Genomic DNA, 20,683 nt, shown 5'->3' on the forward strand with positions numbered 1-20,683 from the left:
ATTTAAAAACGTTGAAAGAGAGAGAACACTCCCAAACTCATTTTATGAGGCCAACATTACCATGATGCCAAAGCCAGTTTAGGACTCTATAAAAAAAAAGAAAGAAGAGGAGGATGGGAAAAGAAGAAGGAGGAAAAGAAAGCTATAGGCCACAGGCCAACATACCTGATGAATACAGAAAGCATAAATTCTATACAAAATACTAGCATAAATTCTCTACAAAATACTAGCATACTTAATTGAATAGCACTTTAAAAGAATCATAGACTACTATCAAGTAGAATTCATCCCTGGGATGCAAGGATGCTTCAACATAAGAAAATCAATAAATGTGATATACCACATTAATAGAATCAAAAATAAAATTCTCAATAGATGCATAACATACATTTGCCAAAATTCAATATCCTTTTGTGATAAATACGCTCAACAAATTTGGTATGGAAAGAACAGACCTCAACATTACTAAGACCATATAGGAAAAGCCCACAGCTAACATCATCAGTTCAGTTCAGTCTCTCAGTCATGTCCAACTCTTTGTGACCCCATGAACTGCAGCATGCCAGGCTTCCCTGTTCATCATCAGCTCCTGGAGATTGCTCAGACTCATGTCCATTGAATCGGTGATGCCATCCTACCATCTCATCCTCTGTCGTCCCCTTCTCCTCCTGACTTCAATCTTTCCCATCATCAGGGTCTTTGCAAATGAGTCAGCTCTTTGCATCAGGTGGCCAAAGTATTGGAGTTTCAGCATCAGTCCTTCCAATGAATACTCAGGACTGACTTTCTTTAGGATTGACTGGCAAGGTAGACAACTGTTGCTAAGATCAGGAACAAGATAAGAATATTCATTGTAACCACTCCTATTCAATACAGTATTGCAGTCCTAGCCAGAGCAATTGAGCAAGAAAAAGAAATAAAATACACCAAAATTAGAATGGGCTACTGGGGAGTTTGAGGGAGAATGGATACATGTATATGTCTGGTTGAGTTCCTTTGATATCCAGCTGAAACTATCACAGCATTGTTAATCAGCTATACTTAAATACAAATATAAAAAGTTTAAAAAGAAATAGCTATGAATGATTTATTTCTGATAATTTTTTATCAGACACAAGACATTAATTTTACCTTCTTGAATTCTGGCTATTTTTTAATTACTATAGGTAATATTCTTGAGCTTTTTCTGGGGTGCAGTTGTTACCCAAATACAGCTTGATATTTACAAGTATTTCCTTTAAGCTTAAGCAGAAAAAGAATAGTATTTAGTCATGTTAATTTTTCTTCATGAATGAGGCAAAACTTGTCTGTGTACTCTACTCAGTGCTCTGTGAATTATTTAATAGTTCACTGTGGCTGGTGAGAACAGGAACTCTTCCAGCCACTGTGTTTCCCTTTAATTTTGTCCTGTGGTTCTTGCCTTACACATATGTATTGATCAGTATGCAGCTAAATTCTTAAAGAGGACGCCTGAAGATCTCCAGAGTTCTTTGTGCAGATCTTCTGTCTGCACAGGTACTCTGCCCTGAAAACTCTTACTTCCTTGCTCTTCTCATACTTACAACTCAGTGTCTTCAGCTTATGGAGACTGCTGGGCTCTTCTGGGTTCCTTGTCTTGTAGTATGGCCTGAAGAATCTTTCCAGGCTTTATGCTGGACAATCATGGAGTTCACTTCATTTATTTTTCCTCTCTCATGGATCACTGTCCTTCATTGCCAGATTTCAAATGCCCTAATAATGAGATAATAATAATCAGAATCATTATTACATTTTTTCAAGCTTTTTAATTGTTCCATGCTGATGATATAAATCTACACCCTTTTACCCTATTTTGGCTGGAAGGGAAAGTGGCTGTCATGTTATTTTCAGAGGACAATTTGGGCTTTTATATCAGAATTTTAAATGTGTTAGTTTTTTTGGCCCAGCAATTCTAGTCACTCTTCTAACTGCTGGAGATACAACAGTGAACATGATGATATATATTAGTATAGTATAAAAAAAATATTAGTATAGTATACAATCAAGTGGAGAGGCAGATAACCAAAAGCTAAATAAGTACAATATACGGTGTTAAAAAACCCTGATGCTAGAAAAGATTGAAGGCAAAAGGAGAAGTGGGAGGCAGATGATGAGATGGTTAGATAGCATCACTCAATGTACATGAACTTGGGCAAACTTCGGGAGATAGTGGAGGACAGGGAAGCCTGGCGTGCTGCAGTCTATGGGGTTGCAAAGAGTTGGACATGACTTAGCAACTGAACAACAAAACAGCAGTGTTAGAAAGTGATAAGAAAATAAGTTAAATAGAGATGGGGGATAGAAAGCACAGCAGAGGGAAGCATGTCAAAATTTTGATACATTTATCTACAAGGACTCACTGAGAGGAGTGTATTTGATCATTAAAACTACTGAAATCAAGAGCACAAGCTATGGATATGGTTACCTGGAAGAAGCGCACTCCAGGTGGATGAAACATTCAGTGCAAAGTCCCTGGTGCACTTGATAAATAACAAGGGATATTTGTAACAACTACTACATCTGCTTAAGATGCTCACAAAATGGTAGCTATTTAGAATATTATTACAAATGATGACACCAGAAATATGACCTAAAAGTATATGGCCTCAAAGCTCATCTGCTTGCTACTATGTCATATTCTTTTTTCCCTATTCCATGAGATACTGAAACATGTACTGCCTTATGATTCTTATTACTTTGTTCTCTATCATTGTGCAGCTTTCACACAGGCTTGCCTTGTGTTCCCAATCATGTAAGTTCTGTGTCTATGCAAATTATGTTGATTCTTGCCTGATAGAATGTTGGGCTATGACATTATTTTGCACAAATCATTGGGATTGATTTTATTATTGCAATGGAACCAGTTCCCTTCCTCCATCATCACATATGTGTGTCTTTCTAAATTGTGTTCACTCTGGCCAAAAGGTCATTCTCCTCTGGGATAGGAAGATCCTTAAGTACATATGAGACACTATATACAAATTCTAATCACAGCTCCTCCCTCACTTATCCAGCAATTATCATAACTTCAAGGAACTTCGTTTTTGTCCTTTCTCTTTTGAATAAGTAATGCATACATGGTTTGAAAATTTTTAAAGATCAAAATGATATAGGAGTGAAAAATAAGTTTCCTCCATCCTTCCCTGAGCCACTCATTGTTCCTGTCTTGTGCAAACAATGTAATCAGTTTCTTGGTATCTTTTCAGAAATATTGAATGCATGTGGGTGTTTTTAATCATTCTTCACACCCTACCTCTACCCATACAATGTACTTTGACTACCTTTCCACTTGGTTCTCAACACATCCTGTGATAGGTGGTGCTCCCTGAGATTTACAGATGAAGAAGCTAAGGCTCAGAGATGGGAGGTGAATTTTTAATGAGTTTTGCTTGGAAACCTTTTTTACAGTTTTTGTTGGGAAAAGCTTTTTTACAGTTTCCCAGGCAGTAAGTGGAAAATTCAGGACTGATGTTGCAGTTTTTAAAATAATAATTTAATTGGTTTTGTTCAGTGAATATGTGTCATGCAGCAATCCCATCTAATATATAGAAGAGTACACTCCTGATGTTGCCATTTTTGTCTACATTCTTTCCTCCACACTGAGAAATCCCAGGTCCTGCACCTCAAACATGGTGGGAAATCTCTACTTGCTGGTGGTTAGAGTGTTTAAGAAAATATCCCCAATTCCTTTAGTAATATTAGAATTTCTATGGCAGACACTAGGTGTAATGCTGATGGGCATCAACTGGCAGTTAGCATTAGGAATACAAAAAGTTGATCTTTCTAATTGTTTTCTGGTAATACTCCCCTTCTACAGATCTATTCAGGTCCACCTGAGGAAAGTACTGCACCCCCAGTGCCTCCACCTCGAGTAACAGCAAGAAGACACAAACCAATTACAATTTCGAAGCGCTTGCTGCGGGAAAGGACAGTTTTCTATACTTCTTCCCTGGATGAAAGTGAAGGTCAGTATTAAAGTTTACCCTTATCTTCTTAATAGTGACTGGAGATAAAAAAGTATATTGAAAAGCAGAAGTGGAGGCATAATCATTTTTTTCCATGTAAAGGTAGACTTTTTCTGCATCCTGAGCCAGGCAAGGCAAGGTTTGTAAAATTTGTGCCCAAAGAGTGAATTAGTCTTTTGGTAGTGGATAGGACAGAGATGAACCCATCCTAATCAATTTACAGATGAATCTGTAACATCATTTTCCCTTAGCAGATCAGTGGAAGATACAAGGTGTTCTTAAATCTGTACCTCAATACATTGAAATAGGTGAGCAATGTGTTTTCTGAATATTCTGAGATTTTAAATAAAATTCTGCTAACCCAGGGGACTGATGGCTTAATAGGAGTTTCTAGTGCTTGTCCCTTCACAGTAACATGAATGAATTCAAACAACTATCTATGCAAGAAAATTCCTTCAATGAGAGCTATAGAATCCATATGACAGATAAGAATACCTGGGTAGAGTACAGAAATAAGAAAAAGTGCATTGCAGATGCTAGAAATGACACTTTCATATTACCCATGTCACCCTTCCCCAAAGCTCACACTATGTAGTCCAGGGAAGGATCCCCTCCACATGGAGAAGGGAGAGTGAAGGGAGCAATCAACTTTACCTTGGACCAGGCCCATCCCAGTAAACCCAAGCACCAACTCATTCCCCATTTTTCCAGACTCCAGGCCAGCCTCTACCAAGCTAGGCCCTAGACCTGCCCCAGTACTAGGCCATTCCATGCAGTCTCAGGCTCTAAGCCTGCCCCTAAAGACCCAGAATCCAGGGCTAACACATGCCAAGCTGGCCCTGTGGCTCTAATCACCAGGATGTAACCACAACTCAGCTTCTAGTCCAGTCTTCTGTGGACAAAGCCTCCAGGTCTGTCTCAGTGCCAGGCTAGCCCCTGGGCCTAGGCTTCAAGATACAGGCTGATCCCCTGCAGATCCAGGCTGAAAGCTTGCCCATTCACTGACCCAGGCACCAGATCAGCCTACTCAAGAACTCCAGCAGCAAGCTCACCTGTGGAGCCTGCCAGGTGTCCTAGTTGTGCTGATGGATAAAAGGCTTTCCTCACCAAAGCCAATCTATAAAGACTGGAAGATGTACCTGCTGCTGCTACTGCTAAGTTGCTTCAGTCATGTCCGACTCTGTGCGACCCCATAGATGGCAGCCCACCAGGCTTCCCCGTCCCTGGGATTCTCCAGGCAAGAACACTGGAGTGGGTTGCCATTTCCTTCTCCAAAGCATGAAAGTGAAAAATCAAAGTGAAGTCGCTCAGTCGTGTCTGACTCTTAGCGACCCCATGGACTGCATCCCACCAGGCTCCTCCACCCATGGGATTTTCCAGGCAAGAGTACTGGAGTGGGGTGCCATTGCCTTCTCCGAAAGGCCACTAGGTTGAGGATTAATCAGGGAAACATGACACCACCAAAGGAACAAAATAAGGCACCATGAACTGGTCCTAATGAAATGGATATCTATGAACTGTCTGAAAAGGAATTCCAAATAACCATCTTAAAGAAGCTTAGTGAGCTACAAGAGAACTCAGACAACTAAACAAAATCAGGAAAATGATGCATGAGAAGTTCAAGAAAGTCATGGAAATCATAAAAAAGAACCAAAAAGAAATTCTGGAACTGAGGAGAAGAAAGAATCACTGCATTCAAAGACAGGTCACTTAAAATTTCCCAGTCAGAGGAAAAAAAGGAAAAAAGATTATAAAAGAGATTTATGGGACACCATATACAAACCAATATACACATATGGGAGGGAGTCTCAGAAGGAGCACAGAAAGTAAAAGGAGCACAAAGCTTATTTAAAGAAATAATGACGAAAAAATTCCTAAATCTGGAGGAGGAAATGAAAACCTGGATCCTTGAAGCCCAAAGAAATGCAAATAAATTAAACATAAAGAGATTTTAGCCAGAAACATTTTTATAAAATTCTCAAAATTCCAAGACGAAGATAATTTTGAACATACCATGAGAAAAGCAAATCATCAAATAAAAGGAAACTCCGATAATACTATGAGCAGATTCCTTATCTAAAACCTTGAAGGCCAGGAGAAAGTGGGATGATATCTTCATGGTACTGAAAGGAAATAACTTCCAATCAGGAATACCATATTAGACAAAGTAATCCTTCAGAAATGAGGAGAGATAAAACTTTTCCAGACAAAAAAACCTGAAGGAATTGATCACCAATAGACGTGGGTCAAAAGAAATATTAAAAGATAGTATACTAAGTGAAGTAAGCCAGACAGGGAAAGACAAATGTCATATGAAATTTGCTTATATGTAAAATCTCAAAAAAGAAACAGATGCAAATGAACATAATTACAAAACAGAAATAGACCCACAGACATAGAAAACAAACCTATGATAACCAAAGGGGAAAGTGGAGGAGGGATAAATTAGGATGTTGGGATTAACACATACACATTACTGTATATAAAATAGATAATGTGTTGATGTATGGCCAAAAAATCAAAATGTTGTAATTATCCTTTAATTAAAATATATAAAAAAATAGATAGCCAGTAAGGACCTACTGTATAACACAAGAAAGTGCACCCCATCTTTTATATAAGCTATAAGGGAAAAGAATCTTAAAAAAGTGTGTATACATATATATATATATATATATATATATAGAGAGAGAGAGAGAGAGAGAGAGAGAGAGAAGAGTCAAGATGGTGGAATAAAAGGATGCAGAATTCATGTCTCTTCACAAGTACATCAGGAATACATATACAAATATAATGATTCTCACAGAGCACCTGCTAAACACTAGTGGAAGACTGTGGACAACTAAAAGAAAAGAAAACTGTCCTTGAAACTGGATAGATTGAAAGAAGTGAAAAAAGAAAAGAGGAATCAAAAAAGGGACCAGTAACTCTGGCAGGAAGCTGAAGGTGAAGAGAATAAGACAAAAAGGAAAAACAAATGTCATATATTAATGCATATACACGGAATCTAGAAATATGGTATAGTTGATCTTTTTGCAGAACAGAAATAAAGACACTGACTTATAGACCAAATGTATGGGAGGAGGAAAAGGGAAGTAGGATGAATTGGGAGACTGGGATTGACATACATACACTGCTATGTGTAAAACAGGTAACTAATGAAAATCTGCTGTATGGCACAGTGAACTCCACTCATTGCTCTAACCTAACTAGGTTAGTGGTAACCTAACTAGGAAGGAAATTTTAACAAAGAGGGGATATGTGTAAACATTTGGCAGATTCACTTTGCTGTACAGCAGAAACTGATGTAGAAGTGTAAAGGAGCTATATTCCAATGAAAAAGAATATATGTAACTGAATCACAGTGCTGGACATCTGAAACTAACATGACATTGTAAATCAATTGTACTTCAATAAAATAAGTAAATAAATCAGTAAGACATGCTAAAAGAGGGTCAGTCCAGTTCAGTTAGGTCATTCAGTTGTGTCCGACTCTTTGTGATCCCATGGACTACAGCACGCAAGGCCTCCCTGTCCATCACCAACTCCTAGAGCTTACTCAAACCCATGTCCATTGAGTGGATGATGCCATCTACCATCTCATCCTCTGTCGTCCCCTTCTCCTTCTGCCCTCAATCTTTCCCAGCATCAGGGTCTTTTCAGATGAGTCAGTTCTCTGCATCAGGTGGCCAAAGTATTGGAGTTTCAGCTTCAGCATCAGACCTTCCAGTAAATATTCAGGACTGATTTCCTTTCGGATGGACTGGTTGTATCTCCTTGCAGTCCCAGGGACTCTCAAGAGTCTTCTCCAACACCACAGTTCAAAAGCATCAATTCTTCAGTGCTCAGCTTTCTTTATAGTCCAACTCTCATATCCATACATGACTACTAGAAAAGCCTTAGCTTTGACTAGACAGACCTTTGTTGGTAAAATAATGCCTCTGCTTTTTAACATGCTGTCTAGGTTGGTCATAAGTTTTCTTCCAAGAAGCAAGCGTCTTTTAATTTCATGGCTGCAGTCACCATCTGCAGTGATTTTGGAGCCCCCCAAAATAAAGTCTGTCACTGTTTCCATTGCTTCCCCATCTATTTGCTGTGAAGTGATGGGACCAGATGCCATGATCTTAGTCTTCTGAATTTTGAGTTTTAAGCCAACTTTTTCACCCTCCTCACTTTCATTAAGAGGCTCTTTAGTTCTTCTTCACTTTCTGCCATAAGGGTGGTGTCATCTGCATATCTCAGGTTATTGATATTTCTTCAGGCAATCTTGATTCCAGCTCAGTGTTTCTCATGATGTACTCTGCATATAAATTAAATAAGCAGGGTGACAATATACAGCCTTCATGTACTCCTTTCCTGATTTGGAACAAGTCTGTTTTTCCAAGTCCAGTTCTAACTGTTGCTTCCTGACCTGCATACAGATTTCTCAGGATGCAGGTCAAGTAACCTGATATTCCCATGTTTTTCAGAATGTTCCACAATTTGTTGTGATCCACACAGTCAAAGACTTTGGCATAGCCAATAAAGCAGAAATAGATGTTTTTCTGGAACTCTCTCACTTTCTCAGTGATCCAACGGATGTTGGCAATTTGTTGTCTGGTTCCTCTGCCTTTTCTAAATCCAGGTTGAACATCTGGAAGTTCATGGCTCACGTATTTGTGAAGGCTGGCTTGGAGAAGTTTGAGCATTACTTTGCTAGAGTGTGAGATGAGTGCAATTGTGCACTACTTTGATCATTCTTTGGCATTGCTTTTCTTTGGGACTGGGGCTTCCCTGGTGGCTTAGAGGGTAAAAGTGTCTGCCTGCAATGCAGGAGACCTGGGTTTGATCCCTGGGTCAGGAAGATTCCCTGGAGATGGAAAGGGCAACCCACTCCAGTACTCTTGCCTGGAAAATTCCATGGATGGAGGAGCCTCGCAGGCTACAGTCCATGGGATCACAAAGAGTCAGACATGACGGAGAGACCACACACATTCTTTGAGACTGGAATGAAAACTGACCTTTTCCAGTCCTGTGGCCACTGCTGAGTTTTCCAAATTTACTGGCATATTGAGTGTAGCACTTTCACAGCATCATCTTTTAGGATTTGAAATAGCTCAACTGGAATTCCGTCACCTCCACTAAGTTTGTTCGTAGTGATGCTTCCTAAGGCCCACTTGACTTTGCATTCCAGGATATCTGGCTCTAGGTGAGTGATCACACCATCGTGATTATCTGGGTCATGAAGACCTTTTTTGTATAGTTCTGTGTATTCTTGCCACCTCTTCTTTTTTTTTTATTTATTTATTTATTTATTTTTTTTTTTAATTTTTAAACTTTACATAACTGTATTAGTTTTGCCAAATATCAAAATGAATCTGCCACAGGTATACATGTGTTCCCCATCCTGAACCCTCCTCCCTCCTCCCTCCCCATTCCATCCCTCTGGGTCGTCCCAGTGCACCAGCCCCAAGCATCCAGTTTCGTGCATTGAACCTGGACTGGCAACTCATTTCATACATGATATTTTACATGTTTCAATGCCATTCTCCCAAATCTTCCCACCCTCTCCCTCTCCCACAGAGTCCATAAGACTGTTCTATACATCAGTGTCTCTTTTGCTGTCTCGTACACAGGGTTATTGTTACCATCTTTCTAAATTCCATATATATGCGTTAGTATACTGTATTTGTTTCCCTTCTGGTTTCCTCAGTGTGTATGCCCAGCTGGAGAGGGTGTGGAGAAAAGGGAACCCTCTTACACTGTTGGTGGGAATGCAAACTAGTACAGCCACTATGGAGAACAGTGTGGAGATTCCTTAAAAAACTGGAAATAGACCTGCCTTATGATCCAGCAATCCCACTGCTGGGCATACACACTGAGGAAGCCACCTCTTCTTAATATCTTCTGCTTCTGTTATGTCCATATCATTTCTATCCTTTATTGTGCCCATGTTTGCATGAAATGTTCCCTTGGTATCTCTGATTTTCTTGACGAGATCGCTAGTATTTCCCATTCTGTTGTTTTCCTCTATTTCTTTGCATTGATTGCTGAGGAAGGCTTTCTTATCTCACCTTAGTATTCTTTGGAACTCTGCATTCAAATGGGTTTAGTTTTCCTTTCTTCCTTTGCCTTTCATTTCTCTTCTTTTCACAGCTATTTGTAAGGTCTCCTCAGACAGCCATTTTGCCTTTTTGCATTTCTTTTTCTTGGAAATGGTCTTGATCCCTGCCTCCTGTACAATGTCACAAACCTCCGTCCATAGTTCTTCAGGCACTCTGTCTATCAGATCTAATCCTTTGAATCTATTTCTCACTTCCATTGTATAATCCTAAGCGATTTGATTTAGGTCATACCTGAAGGATCTAGTGGTTTTCCCTACTTTCTTCAATTTAAGTCTGAATTTGGCAATAAGGAGTTCATGATCTGAGCCACAGTCAGCTCCCAGTCTTGGTTTTGCTGACTATATAGAACTTCTCCATTTTGCCTGTAAGGAATATGATCAATCTGATTCTGGTATTGGCCATCTGGTTTTGTCCAAGTGTAGAGTCTTCTCTTGTGTTGTTGGAAGAGGGTGTTTGCTATGACCAGTGCATTCTCTTGGCAAAACTCAGTCTTTGCCCTGCTTCATTCCGCATTCCAAGGCCAAATTTGCCTGTTACTCCAGGTGTTTCTTGACTTCCTACTTTTGCATTCCAGTCCACTATAATGAAAGGGACTTCTTTTGGGGTGTTAGTTCTAGAAGGTCTTGTAGGTCTTCATAGAACCATTCAACTTCAGCTTCTTCAGCATTACTGGTCAGGGCAGACTTGGATTCTTGTGATATTGAATGGTTGCCTTAGAAACAAACAGAGATCATTCTGTCGTTTTTGAGATTGCATCCAAGTGCTGCATTTCAGATTCTTTTGTTGACTATGACAGGTATTCAAGTTGAAATTAATGGATGTAAACAATATGAGAACCTGAAAGTATAAACCCAAATTTTAAAGATAAGAATATAACCCAATTCACAATATTCTACTGTAATAGTAATGTGTAAATCACTTTTAACTGTAGTATGAAAGTGAAAATACAAAAGTATTTAAAATTACTTTATGTACAATAATTTATTAATGGATACACAATCTAAAAATCTATAAATTATGACATCAATAACATAAAATGGAGGGGTAAGGAAAATTAAAATGTAGTTATTGTATATAGTCAATGTTACTTTGCTAGCTTCAAACAGACTGTTATGTTTTATATAAACTTCAAGAAAAAGACCCCAAATATGCAAAGCAATGTTGAGAAAGAAGAGCAAATTGGAAGATACCACACTTTCTAAAATAATATAATATGAAATATAATATAATATGAAATATATTATGAATATAATATGAAACTATAGTAACCTACACAGTATAGTTCTGGCATAAAAGCAGACATATAGACCAATGAAATAGAATAATGAGCCTTGAAAAAGTACACACATTTATGGTCAGTTAACCTTTGACAATGGGGTCAAGATTACACAATAGGAAAGTATAGTCTTTTCAATACATGGTATTGGGGAAAATGGATATCCACATGCAGAGAAACTGGATTCTTATCTCACACAGTGCACATAGACCAACTCAAAATGGATTAGAGACATAAATGTAAGACCTATAGCTGTAAAACTACCAGAAGAAAATGTAGGGGGAAAGCTACTTGGAATTGTCTCATCTGGGCAGTCATTTGTTTGGATATAACTCAAAAAGTACAAGCAACAAAAGCAGAATAGACAAATGTGATTGCAGAATGCTAAACAGCTTCTTCACAGCAAAGGAAACAATCAAGAAAGTGAAGAGACAACCTACAGAATTATATGAAGATATTTGCAAACCATATATCTAATAAGGAATTAATGTCCAAAATAAATAAGGAACTCATACTACTCAAGAATTAACCCAATTTTTAAAGGTCAAAGTACCTAAATAGACATTTCTTAGAACATGACATATAAATGATCAAAAGATATATGTAAAGTTGCTCAACATCACTATCACCAAGGAAATGGGAAATGCAAATCAAAACAACAATGAAATATCACCTCACACCTATTAGGATGATTATTACCAAAAAATGACAAAAAATAAGTGTTGAGAAGAATTTGGAGAAAAGGGAACCCCTTTTATATTGTTGGTAGTAATGCAAATTAGTGCAGCTATTATGGAAAACAGTATGTAGGTTTCTCAAAAAATTAAAAATAAACTACCATATAAATTTGTCAGCTGCCTGGTTGAGTGTCCAAGGTATGCTCAAACATTCATACAAAGCCCCTTTTCAAAGACTTGGAGTAATATTGGTGCAATAATATTGGAGTAATCTCTGCCTAATCATTAGCTAACCAAAAAGCTAACTAAGCAGTGTGTTTGGTGTCCACACTCGACAAATGATAAAGATTTAACAGAAATGGGTGGAAAAAGTCAGTAAACAAACTAACAACAATAATTAAAACAAATAGCAACAACAACAAATTGGGGAGGAGAGAGAATCTGATTTCCAGAGATGCTATATTACTTAAACTGTCCAGTTTTCAACAAAAAATATGAGCTATGTAAAAAAACAAGAAAGCATGACCCATACCCAAAAAGAAAAACAAAAAACAGTCAGAACATGGCTTCATAAAGACTAACATTTGAATATTTATAGCAGCTTTGTACATACCAGCCAAAAGCTGTAAACAACCTAAATGTTTGTTAACTGACAAATGAACAAACCAATTGTGACATATACATACAATGGAGTACTACTCAGCAATAACACACAGGAATGAACTACTGATACATAAATCATCCCTATCCTCCAGGTATATCAGGTTCTTTCAAGACCTCTAGCATGCCTCATAATCCAGGCCTCTGCACTTGCTATTCCCTTTGCTGGACACATTCCCCTGCACCTTCACATGACTGGGTCATTCTCATGCTCCAGGTCCTGAGACCTGGTCCAAATAAATGCCATCTCCCCAAAAGACCCTCCTTAACCACACCCAAAGTGGCTCTCCTTGGTTGTTTGCCTCTCCCCTTAGTTTGTTTCACTCATGCCACTTACTAATAATTCTTCATACTTTGTGATCATGCTACTTCTTTTTGGTTGCCCATAGAATAATAGTTACCAAGTGTGTCAATTAAAAAACAACACTACCAGTAATTCTATTTCTGAATATATATCCAAAGGAAATGAAATTAGTATATCGAAAAGATATCTGCCCTGTCATGTTCATTGCAGCATTATTTACAATAGCCAAGATATGGAAATATCAAAGTGAAATATCAACAGGTGAATGGATAAAGAAAATGTGAGAGGTACACAGATACTTACCCAGAAACACACAGACACACACACACACAATGGAATATTATTTAGCTTAGATAAAAAGAAGGAAAGTGTGTAATTTGTGACATGGATGAACCTGAAGGACTTTATGCTAAATGAAATGAACCAAGGACAGAAAGACAAATGCTGCATGCTCTCACTTATATGTGAAATCTAAAAATGTCAAACTCATAGAAGCAGAGACTAGAATGGTGGTTGCCAGAAACCTGGGAGAGAGTGAAATGGGGAGGTGTTGATCAAAGAGTACAAAGGTTCAGTTGTGCAGGATCAATACATTCTGGAAATATGATACAACACTGCAATTGTCGTTAATAATACTATATTGTATACTTGAAGTTTATGAAAAGAGTAGATCTTAACTGTCCTTATCACACATAAAAAATGGAAACTATGTGAGGTGATTGATATGTTAATTAGATTGAGTGTGGTACTCATTTAACAATATATTCATATATCAAAATATCAAATGTATACCTTAAACATATACAATGTTTGTCAATTTTATCCCAATAAAGTTGGAGAGAAAATCAGCCCACATGGATTGAATAAGTACTGTGTTAGGTGGAATTAAGACACCATCCCTGGCCTCAAGGAGTTTATAGGCTAAATGGAAATAGATGATAGATATATAAACAAATAAATGCCATTGAGTAGAGTAATTGTTAGTATGGAACCTGCACCAATTCTAAATGGGCCTTTCTCCTCAGTACTCTGTGGAAACCATTTTTTGTCAAGATAACCAGCAATCTCCATGTGCTATTCCACTATTCTTACCATACTCAGCTTGTGAGCAGCATTTCAGTTTACTAATTCTTTCTTCTTGAAACATTTTATTAATTTTGCTTTCAGGACACCAAACTCTCCTTCTACCTCACTAGGCATTCCATCTCAGTCTCCTCTTGGTTTTCCTTCTCTTCTCAATTTCTGCATGTTGGAAGGTCCCAGAGTTTTGTTTTGTATTTCTCATTCAGCTTTTTCTGTCTATATTTGTTTCCTGCATGATTGCATTGTCTCACAGCTTTAAATATCTTTTAAATATGAGGATGATATCCAAATTTGTATATCTGGGAGTATTATCTTCCTTTTTCCCATCTTAAACTCACTGCGCAACAGTTCTCCTTAGATGACTCAAGGAAATCTACAATTTAAAATGTACAAATACCCTAGATTGCCTATTCCTCCTCAATCTGGTTTTCCTCTGGTCTCCCTCATCTAAGTAATTGGCAATGTTTTTGTTGTTGTTCAGTCACTAAGTCATGCCCAACTCTTCGTGACCCCACGGACTGTCGCATGCCAGGTTCCTCTGTCCTCCACTGTCTGTGGAGTATGCTCAAATTCACGTCCATTGAGTTGGTGACACTATCTTAAATATCTCATCCTCTGCCACCCCCTTCTCCTTTTTTCTTCAGTCTTTCCCAACATCAGGTTCTTTTCCAATGAGTCAGCTCTTCCCATCAGGTGGCCAAAATATTAGAGCTTCAGCTTCAACAATAGTTCTTTCAATGGATATTCAGGGTTGATTTCCAATCTCTTTGCAGTCCAAGGTACTCTCAAGACTTCTTCTCCAGCACCACAACTTGAAAGTATCAGGTCTTTGGTGCTCAACCTTCTTTACAGTCCAAGTCTCACATCCATACATGACTACTGGAAAAGCCATAGCTTTGCCTATATGGACTTTGTCAGCAAAGTGATGTCTCTGCTTTTTAATATGCTGTCTAGGTTGGTCATAGCTTTCCTTCCAAGGAGCAAGCGTCTTTTAATTTCATGGCTGCAGTCACCACCATCTGCAGTGATTTTGGAGCCCCCCCAAATAAAATCTGCCACTGTTTCCATTTTTCTCCATCTATTTGCCGTGAAGTGATGGGACAAGATGCCATGATCTTAGTTTTTTGAATGTTGAGTTTTAAGCCAGCTTTTTCACTCTCCTCTTTCACCCTCATTGAGAGGTTCTTTATTTCCTCTTCATTTTCTGCCATTAGAGTGATATCATTGCATATATGAGGTTGTTGATATTTCTCCCAGAAACCTTGATTCCAGATTGTGTTTCACTCAGCCCAGATGAATTGACAGTACCAGTCACCTAGTTAGTAAGGTCAAAAACTTTCGATCATCCTTGACTATTCTCTTTGCTTTTTCCCTCATATCTAATTCATCAGCAATTCCTGTTAGCTGTATGTGCACATTATATGCGGAACCTACTAATTCCTACTGCTACCTTACTAGTTGAGCCAGCATCATCTTTTACTTGAGTGGCTACAGGAGCTTCCAAACTATTATCTTTACTTTTCTTCTTGCCTGACAACAGTTTGTTCTCTGCAGCAGCCAGAAAGATATACAATCTTTTAAAACTGGAAATCAGATCATATCATTCCCTCTGATCTAAATTTCCAGTGACTTCTCTTAATTTTTAGAAGAAAATTTGCATTTTATTTTGCATTATATGGTCCGCACATAACGTTTTTTAGCTCATTTCTGAACATCACTATCTCTATGCACCCTTTGTTCTCTGCTCTGATCTCACTGGTTTTGCTGTTTCTTATAGATGTCAAACTTACCCAAGGGCCTTTTCATTTGCTGTTTTCTTGGTCCTAAACATTCTTCCTCCAAACTTTGCAGTTTCACTCCTTCATTCAGATCTCTGCTAAATGACATCTCTTCATAGAGACCTTCTCTGAGTACTTTATTTAATTAGATCTTTTTCCTCCTCCATTACTGTCTGTCCTTTAAACTGCTTTATTTTATTCATATCACTTGCTGCCATTAATATTTAACAGCATGTTTATTGTCTGTCTTTCTCAATAGAATGTCAGATCCACTTTCTTCACCAGCCTCTAGAACAATTCCTATATATTGCATGTGTTCAGTAAATACTTGTAGAATAAATGAGTGGGTGTAGAGGGAATAATGAAGAGAAAAAGATCACCCAGCTTAAGGGATCACCTCCTTAGGAGATGATATAGCATTTAGGGAAAAGTGGAAGGGAACATTCAATGCTTACCCTGTTGTTCCATAATCTCATTTTAATTGGATAAACTCACTTATTTGTCTATTCACAATCTCCCCAAATACACATCAGAAAATATAATTTCTATGCCAGCAGAAAATTTTCACTCTGTATCCCATAGTATCCAGCATATCATATGGCCTCAATAAATATGTGTAATAAATGAATGAACTAGGTGTTTGTAGACCTGAGATAAATGTCATCTTGGCTCCTAGCTTGCTGAATAACTTGGGCTAATCATTTCCTTATTCTGGGTCTTAATTTGCCCCTCTGTGTGATGAGGCCTTCATGCCAGAAGTTCACCAATGGGATCACCTACCCTAGACATACCTTTTTTTTTTTTTTAACTGAGATATAATTCATACAACATAAAATTCACCCTTTTCAAGGGTAGGTCAGTGCATTTAGTATATTCATAAGCTTGTGCAACAGTCTAATTCCAGAACAACTTCATCATCCAAAAAGAGCCTTGTACCTCCCAATACTCCCCTCCTCCTTCATTTCTTATAATCACTAATTTACTTTCTGTCTCTATGGATTGCCTATTCTGAGAAAATTTCATATAAATGGAATCATACAATCTGTGGTCTTTTTGTGGCTGGCTTCTTAGGATAATGATTTCAAGGTTCATCCATTATGAAGCATGTATCAATACTTCATTCCCTTTTATGAATGAGTAATATTGTATTATATGGATATAACACATTTTGTTTATCATTCATCATTTGCTGGATACTTGGATTGTTTCCACTTTTTGCTATAATACTGCTATGAACCTTTATGCACAGATTTTTTATGTGGATGTATGTTTTCAGTGATTCTTGGTGTATATATAGGAGTGGAATTTCTGGGTCATACAATCACTGTATATTTTATCTTTGAGGAATCATTTTGAGGCTATTTTTAAAATCAGGTGCACCATTTTACTTTCCCACCAATAATGTATGACAGTTCCATTTTCTCTGCATTTTCGTCAGCACTGTCTTTTGTGTCTTGATTTAGTAAAATTGTATATGTTCAAGTTACACAAAGTGATGATTTAATACACATATACCTAGTGAATTTATTATTATGGTCAAGCTAATAGACATGTATTTAATAATTTTTTTTTTAATGACAGTACCTTAAATCCACTCTCTTCGCAAATTTCCATTATTCAATGCAGTATTGTTAGCTATACTCATTATAGTATACATTAAATTTCTATACTTATTCATCCTATATAACTACAGCTCTGTATCCTTTGGCCAACATCTCCCCATTTTCTCTATCCTCTTGCTCCCGGTAACCACTGTGCTCTCTGCTTCTAAGTATTTGACTTTTAAGCATTCCACATATAAATGAAGTTATGTAATTTTTTTCTTTATTTGTCTGGCTTATTTCACTTAGCATAATATCCTCTAGATTCATTCATATTATAGCAAATGAATGGCAGGAGATCTTTCTTTTTTAAGTCTGAAACAAACAAACAAAGTTCATCCACTGATGGATACTTAGGTTGTTTACATATCTTGTTATCTTTTAATTCTAGCCATCCTAAATGAGTGTGAATTCATATTCATTTAATCCTCATCACTTCTCATAGAACAAGCATTAGAGGCTTAGAGAGGGTGTGTAGTTTGCCTAATTCACACAGCTAATGAATTACAGAAAAACAATTTGCATTCGTCTTATTCCAGAGCTCATTTATCTACTGTAATATTGTACTTCCTATAACCTCTTTGAACATTGTTCTGAGAAAGAACAAATCCCTCTACTCACCACTGTTTACCAGTAGCATTTCATTATCTTATCTCTGAACTTGTTATTCCCCTCATATATAGTATTACAGTGAGTCCTTTCACTATCATCATGGACTCCCTCACACCTCCATATCTAAGCCCTGTGCATTCCACTCCCTTAATAGTCCTTGAATCTGTCTCTCTTTTCTGCTGCTGCTGCTCCAGTTTAGATCCAGCAGCCCCCATTTGGTCTCCCTACCTCCAGTCTCCTCCAGTCTCTCTGGTTCAGTCTACTCTTTGTCATGAACCTAAGGGCATATTCAAAAAACACATGTGATAGTGCCACTTTTCTGTGAAAAAAAGTCATGGTCCTCTGCAGCCCAATGATAAAATTCATATTCCTGAACATGGCATTCATGATATAGCCCCACCCTACCTTAATAACTCTTCTCCAACTACTCACACTTTTTATCTAAAATTGGTTCCTATGCTCAAACCACACTAAATATTTTCTTTTACATTTTCTTAAACAAACCTTGAACTTTCATTCTTTCAAGTTGCTCTCTCTTTGAAATTCCCTTTCCCTCTTTTCCCATCTATTGCAATCCTTCAAGGCTTAGCTCAATAATACCTCTTTCACAAAATTTTCTTCAACACCACCAGAAAGAATTAGCACTGTCATTCTCGTAGTGCTTATTTGCATGATTCTACCTGTATTATAATCATTGATCTATTTCTCCTGCTGGACTAGTGTGCAACCTCTTAAAGCTATTCCCCATCACTTGCCTACACTTAGAAGAGAGGCCTCTAGTTGGCTACTTGCCTATTTATGAGGCCTCCTTTTCTGATACCTATTCACTCCTAGTTCTCTGCAGTTTCTGAAGCTGGCTTTTGTGTTTTCCCATGGAAATAGATGGCTGGTTAGAGAAAGGGGATGATGCTGAGCTCTTATTACCCAACAGGAGCAATGAACGCTGTCTTCAGAAAGAGTATGTACTCTGAAAACAGACTTCAAGCTATGAAAACTGGCTCTACCATATTAGTTTTGTGACACTGAGACTTTTAGGGCCTTCGATTTCTTATCTGTAAAATGGGACTAATAACAGTTTACAGAGTAGTTTTGAAGATTATGAGAGATAATCCATGTAAAGCACTTAGAACAGGCCCTGACACAAAGAAAATGTTTAAATAATGGTATCTGTTTTCATTATTATTATCATTGTCATTATTATAATTATTACCATTTTATCATTATTATTCAGCATATCCCAGAGCCTTGAAATGGTTTTCCTGGCAGAATAGCCTAGTTCCAAATCCCTATTGCTGCTATCATTATATGTCTTATTTCCAAGCCAGGAAAAGATCCTTTCCAATCTGGAAGGTAGTGGCCTGAGACTGTGTTTGTGGATCATCTTTATGAGACTGGACCTTCTTTTACTGTATTGAGATGGTGATGATACCATAGAGCATGACCAATCGCTGTTGTTTTTCCTAAATGAGAACAGGGATGGAATTTCCTAGAGTTTCTTCACCAAAAGAAAGCATTCAGACAGAAACATGTAACTGAGATGTTAGACTCAAAGCATGTGGGAGAATGAATTTATATCACTTCATGTGTGACACAAGAATTTACTTCATACTTTCTAGAAGGTACGTGTGTTTGAGGTTAATCCTAAGTGCTGGAGGTTAGATGGCCTCTGCCACAAGGCATCTTCTGGAAGCATGTGATCTAATTACATTGCACTTTTGAGCTATGTCAGTAGTATTATTATTAATGAGTCTTTGATATTTTTTGTTTGACTAGTCTGATAGCAGTTGTACTAGGGTTAATAAAAGCAGGGCTATGTATCTACCCTGGGACCAATGTAGGGGAGCTATAGAGGAACTCCTTGGCTCTAACCCTTATGGTGGTAGCAGCAGTGCAGTGATCAATAAAAAGCTCCCAAGAAAAAGAAAACTCTTGGGGAAAAATTCTTTGAAACAAGACTTACTCTTTCTTTCCCCATGGAAACTCTTGCCCCACTGCCTACTGAGAACATAATAGTATAAATAATAACTAGCAATTATTGAGTGTTTATTATGTACCAGGCACTGAAATAAGTATAATACCTCATGTAATCATCATCACAACCTCATGAGGTAGGTACTATTATTATTTCTTTTATTGAGGAGAAAACTTAAGAAATAGAGAGATTATGAACTTGCCCAAGATCTCACAGTTGGTAAGTAGCACAACTGGCTCCAGAACCTGCAGTTCTTTTAAAATTTTATTGTGGAGAGTTTCAAATGTAAAAGGAAATTGTATATTTGATAAAAATATACAGTATATCATACAGCATAACATATTCCACATGTCCATATTGCCCAGCTTCAACATTTACAACTACATGCCCAATCTTGTTTCATCTATACCCTTACCCATTTCCCTAAAACAGACATCATGTCATTTCATCCATAAATGCTTCAGTATGTACCTGTAAAAGATGAAGACTCTTTTTTAATCAAAATCTCAATACCATTGAAATGGCAACCCACTCCAGGACTCTTGCCTGGGAAATCTATGGACGGAGGAGCCTGGTAGGCTGCAGTCCATGGGGTCACTAAGAGCCGGGCACGACTGAGCGACTTCACTTTCA

At 37.7% G+C, this 20,683-nt stretch overlaps 1 protein-coding gene across 3 annotated transcripts in view; it reads left to right on the forward strand.

The window, feature by feature from the left end:
* Positions 1–20,683, forward strand: part of OPHN1 (oligophrenin 1) — a 692,544-nt gene that overhangs the window by 562,439 nt on the left and 109,422 nt on the right. For all 3 annotated transcript variants that reach the window (XM_055565218.1, XM_055565216.1, XM_055565219.1), the window contains exon 20: positions 3,836–3,983. In XM_055565218.1, the coding sequence (XP_055421193.1) occupies positions 3,836–3,983 (148 nt within the window). The remainder of the gene's footprint in view (positions 1–3,835; positions 3,984–20,683) is intronic.

Source organism: Bubalus kerabau, chromosome X, assembly GCF_029407905.1.
Source record: "Bubalus kerabau isolate K-KA32 ecotype Philippines breed swamp buffalo chromosome X, PCC_UOA_SB_1v2, whole genome shotgun sequence".
Classification (NCBI taxonomy): Eukaryota; Metazoa; Chordata; class Mammalia; order Artiodactyla; family Bovidae; genus Bubalus; species Bubalus kerabau.